Consider the following 5,223-nt stretch of genomic DNA (forward strand, 5'->3'; position numbering starts at 1 on the left):
TGGGAGGTCTATAGTAGACTCCCACCGTTAAGTCTCTCTCCCCTGGACTGCCTTTTACTCTAACCCAGAGCACCTCAGAGTGCCCCCTGAATTACCATCAGCAACCAGACAATGGACAAGTATGGCTTACATGCCCTGACCTGCAGGTATTGCATATTCATGTCTCTATTGATTAGTGCCTATAACTATTTCTGAACTTTATGGTCCATCTGTCACATACAAATTCTATACAATTAGATTTAAAAAATCTCCTTGGCTAAAGCAATAACACACTGACTGAGAAGCCATTTGTGTCTTAGTGGTGAAAAAAATACAAACAAATGGCAATTTTAGCTACTTCCAGTGTAGAAATAGCACTGTAGAAAGAATTGTAAGAGGTGGAATCATACTCCATCGTTTAACAAGCTTTCCTTCCATCCAAAAGGAAATTAGTTTTTTCCTCAAACACTGGAAATCAAATGAAAGCATTCAAATTTCTTAAAATTAAAGGTAACAAAACCAAAAAAGAATTTTGAAAATTCTAGCTTATTCTATTTAAAAAGCAGCCACATAGACAAAATACATCTGTTTCACTCACTGTGCATTCCATTTGCAGAGGAAGTCAATGTATTTAACAGTGCATCTGGTTATTGTCTCTCAACATCAAAAGAGAATTTACATTTGGTTTTCTCATGGAACAGCAGTAGCAAGAGTAGCTATTACTGACATTACTGAGTCCATTGTGCAGCCAATGCATTCTGGTTTTTTGTTTTAAGCTTGCAGTCTTAATGCCAACATCACTTTCAACAAATTTTCAAAAACTGTTGGCTAAAAAGTAAGGCAGAATAATCTTTCACCCACTGCTTTTGTACTCACCATTATGTTATCTCCAAACTCAGCTTCTTTTGCAAACTGCTCCATAGTGAACAGATATTTTAAATAGCCTTCCTCATTACCTTCCTAGTCAAAGGCATCATTCCAACCTCTTAAATCACTGAGCATAAAAAAGAAAATATTGTATTCGGAGCTGAGTACAGTCTCTTGTGTTCTTCTGCTTCAAGGAGACTGTAGCAAAGGAGTTGTTAGCAAGAGAGCTGGGTAGTGGTAGATTACTTATGATTCAAAAGTTAAGTATGTCTCAGTCAACTGAATGCTTGCACAATATATAATAATGGAACTCAAGAAATTATACGTGTTCTCTAACATTACCATTTATAAATCTTCAACTCAAGTTACCATGTATGACTCTGCCACACCTCAAAAAGTGGCGTGCCAAATACAACCTTCCAATGGGTGATGCATTCAGCCAAAAGAAAGCAAGTTTGAGCCAGAAGCTTGTCTTTATAAGTATCTGAAGTCTCTGAGGTGTATGAAATTATATAATATATAAAGAACATAAGTGTGGGCTTGTGTGTTATGCACATAAATAAAAAAGTAATTTCAGTTCATTGTCTACATGTAAGAATCAATGACCTCTCTACCACACACTATCACAGTTGTGTCACAACAGAACAAAATAAGTTAGAAATCCATTTGTAAAACTCAGCGTGCCATATTGTCACTTATTACAATCTGTAATTATTAAAGCTGTGCTGTCTTTTAAGAAAACTCAAGAAGAATTGCAAAGTATTTGAAGAACGTGGGCTATTGTGTTATAAGTATGATTTAAAAGCAACATTTACCTCTTGACACATATGTGAAACTCCTGTTTGTGCCATAAGAGGACACTATATTCTGAAATGTTTACAGCAATTCACTGAAGCAGGATAAAATGGTAGAAAAATGTTGCAATCTAATGATCAGCTGTTAGCAAGGAGTCCCCAGTGCAATATTGGTAATTTGGTTCATGTGCCTCCATAACCTTTAAAGCTTTCTGTCAACTGACCTTACACTTAAAGCTAGGGAAGGTGCAAAAGCTTACAAGTCTGCAGACTAGAAATACCAGTCAAAGTCAATAAATACTCTTGCTGACTTTTCTCTGTATATTAAACCCTTCCTAGAGTAATCAGACAAGCCCTTTTGTTCTCACAAGCCTTCATTTCTAGTTGACATATTAGTCATTACATAGTATGCAAACTGTATCTCTTGTCATGTCAAGAGGACCTATATTTTGCATCACTTCATAATTTGGAAAATGGGAAATCAAATTTGTCCACTCAATCCAGAACTGGTTTTCTTTCAAGTTCAATTTTTACTGTTCTAGCATTTTGTTTGCTCTTGAGTGAAACTAACTTGGAAACATCAAGTTTCCTTGGCTCTGACACTCCTAAAATCTCGCTACCATTTCATCATTTGTGCTCCTATCTTTTCTGGCCAGAGGAAAATGCTTGGGCTAAGTGTCGCAAAGCACTTAGGTGCCCTGCTCCTTTGAAGAGTAGAAACTGTTAGGGAAAGAGCCTTAGCAGTGAGTGGGGAGCCCCAGCTGCTGGTTAGCAGGGCAACCAGAGTGAGCTTAGTGGCCCACACCTGCTGGCAGTCAGCTGACCAGAAGGGGCAAGGGTGGCCCACATTTAAACCTGCTGAGGCCAGGATGCCAGCTCCCTGCCAGCAGCCATGGGGGAAGGGGGAAGGAACTCTCCCAGAGCAAGCAAAAAGGGAGCAGCCTGACTGCAGCTATAGCCTCTGATACTGGTGAGGGACGGCACACCCCTGGAATGGCCTGAATGAGGTTATAGCTGGGCGGCTTGGATTTATGTGGTTTTGTTTGCTGTTTAAGACCCGTGGCTTGCATGAGGCTATTAGGGGATGGAGGAGGCCTCATAGGTGACCCACGGCAGTGTGGGGGCCCCAGTGCTAGAGAGGGTGCAGCATTTGTGGGGGCACCAACCCCGAGTGCCAGTGAGGCGCAGAGTGAGACAGGGCTGCGGAGAGCCCAGGGAGGACCAGGGGCCACATTATAACAAGGCCCAGACCGAACAACATTAGTTCCATCTGCGAGGCTTGGGGCATGGTAAAGGGGTGGTTCGAGCCCCGCATGGCCCATAAGGCTAAGGTGCCCCAAAACTCCCATTGCAGAATGGGACCCACAAGGGGTCTAGGAGGCCATGAGGTCAGAGTACAGCAAAACCATGTCCAAGAAGACATAAAGGCAGCCTCCCTAATATATTTACGAACAAAGATGTGGCGGATGAGAATTGAGGGTGCCTTGTGGGCCAACTTGGCATGGGAAGGGGGCCTTGGGGAGATCACGGCCATCCTTCAAGACCCCGCCGTGACACTAAGCAACAGTGTGGAATGGAAAGATCCTCTCACAGAAGTGGACTAATTGCAGGGCATATCAGCTTTTCAAAATAAAGGCTTTAATGTGTCTATTTTGAAGAAACATACTTCATTGCTGCAGTTTCCCCAAAATTTTACAGCACCCTAGTAGGGTCCTAGCATCTCTAGTCACAGAGGGAAGTGCTCATTCAGCCATGATGAGGTAGCTCGCTAGAGCAAGCATCTGGTATGCTCCTGGATCCCACTGCCCTGGAAGGGGTGGAGAATGTAGGCAAATGCTATTCCAAAGCATCCTGTATGGATTGGGAAGAAGTAGACCTATACCAGATTACTGACAAAACTGCTGATCAGTGCCTTCTGAAAGCCAGGTGAAAAGGCAGACTGAACCCTTGAGAGGAGACCATAGCATATTCCTTTGAAAAAATATTTAAAACAGTGATTCTCAACTTCCATTAGCCTCTAGGTACCCCTTGTACCTTGAGAATACAGATACTCCTTGGTAAATTCTTTGAAAAAATATTTAAAACAGTGATTCTCAACCTCCATTAGCCTCAAGGTACCCCTTGGTAAATTCTGGCTCTGAGTTCTTTGCAACAGAAGAAACTAAAAGACCATATCTGGTCAGAATGCTTTTGACACGATGGATTCTGATTTCAGATCTCTGATCTTATCTTATTACAACATGTACGTATTTGCAGTGCTGGTATTGAACCACACCCTATTATACCCTTAAAAGGATCTTATGGCACTTCAGGGTGTCACAGCACCCTGGTTGAGAAAAACCTGAAGCTGCCCTTTGCGTAGCAATTGTCCTCAGTGCGTGGCTGTGTTATTACACCTCTTGCTGAGAATTACTAGTCTAAAGGAAGGATTTTTCAAGGGAAAGGCGGGAGGGGCGGGGGGGAGGGAGTGAGAGGGGAAGGCAAAGAATACAGCATGGTGAAAGATAGCAATGAACCTACATTAGTGACAGCAAACAGTATGCTAGAAAAAGACATAACAGCACAAACGGAAGCCATGGTGGTCTTTTGTAATTTACTTTAATCACTTGGAATCAGAGACATCAACAGAATAGGGTGCCCATATGACTATTTTTTTTTTTGCCAGGGCAGCCCTGTTTTCAATACCCATCCTGGGCACCTCGTCAGTTTTTTCAAATGAATACTTTTGTCCTGTTTTCAGTGGGGCATCCAGGACGGGTGTTAAAAACAGGACTTTCCTAGCAAAAATGGACATTCCCTTCCCCCTCCCCTTTCTCTACAACATGCTTAGCTGAGCCTGGAGCACAGAGACAGCTGAGTATGCCCGAGAATGGAGCATCCCATTTTGAAACCAGGGACAGGTGGTCACCCTACAACAGTATGTCACCACATCTCTGGGACTAGAGTTTGCAAATATCCTGGATGCCCTCTGCTGGCTCCCTGAGCCAAACATACAGCAGTTACATTACACATTACACCCTTTTTCAAGAATGGAAAAGTGAATTTGAATAACAATTAACACTAGTGATTAAAAGGGTATTCCCTCCTAGATTTCAACCTGAACGCTTAGATGGCTTTCTTTAGAAAAAAAAAAAAGAAAAGGTTTTATAATACCAGTCTCATCCTGTAAACAAAAAAAAGGACACCATTTAGCCAGAACAGTTGTGAAGATATTGAGGAATCCTCCAAATTTCTGTTCATCTAACTACGAGTTTCTATGAAGGAACATAGTAATCCACCATTTACTGTGAGCTACACATCCACATTTAGATCATCCTTAATTTACCTTCAGTCCTTGGGCCAAAAAGAGAAGGCTCAAAATTCCACATTTTCATGAGAGCTAGCAAGTCTTTGTTCTGAGATAGATACACAGCAGTGACAGCAATGACATATAGAAAAAAATAACAGTCTGACTTCAGAACTTTTGTGTGTGTCATACACAGCCTGATGTACCTAAGGCAGGGGTGGACAATTATTTTGGCTGGAGGGCCACTTAAAGAGTTTTGGTGAGCTGTCAAGGGACATACACATAAAACCTTTCAGA

The 5,223-nt window shown here is 41.9% G+C and overlaps 1 protein-coding gene across 3 annotated transcripts in view; it reads right to left on the reverse strand.

Moving 5' to 3' along the window:
* The window catches only part of SASH1 (SAM and SH3 domain containing 1), an 825,655-nt gene that overhangs the window by 279,878 nt on the left and 540,554 nt on the right, over nucleotides 1-5,223 (reverse strand). Inside the window, exon 1 of one of the 3 annotated variants that reach the window (XM_019550107.1) lies at nucleotides 856-875. The exons of the other annotated variants lie outside the window; for them this stretch is intronic. Within the exon in view, the coding sequence (XP_019405652.1) occupies nucleotides 856-858 (3 nt within the window). The 5' untranslated portion in view covers nucleotides 859-875. Of the gene's footprint in view, nucleotides 1-855; nucleotides 876-5,223 lie in introns of those variants that run through there. 3 annotated transcript variants of the gene reach the window in all.

The sequence above is a fragment of the Crocodylus porosus genome, unplaced genomic scaffold (assembly GCF_001723895.1).
Source record: "Crocodylus porosus isolate Cpor-Errol unplaced genomic scaffold, CroPor_comp1, whole genome shotgun sequence".
NCBI classification, from domain to species: Eukaryota; Metazoa; Chordata; order Crocodylia; family Crocodylidae; genus Crocodylus; species Crocodylus porosus.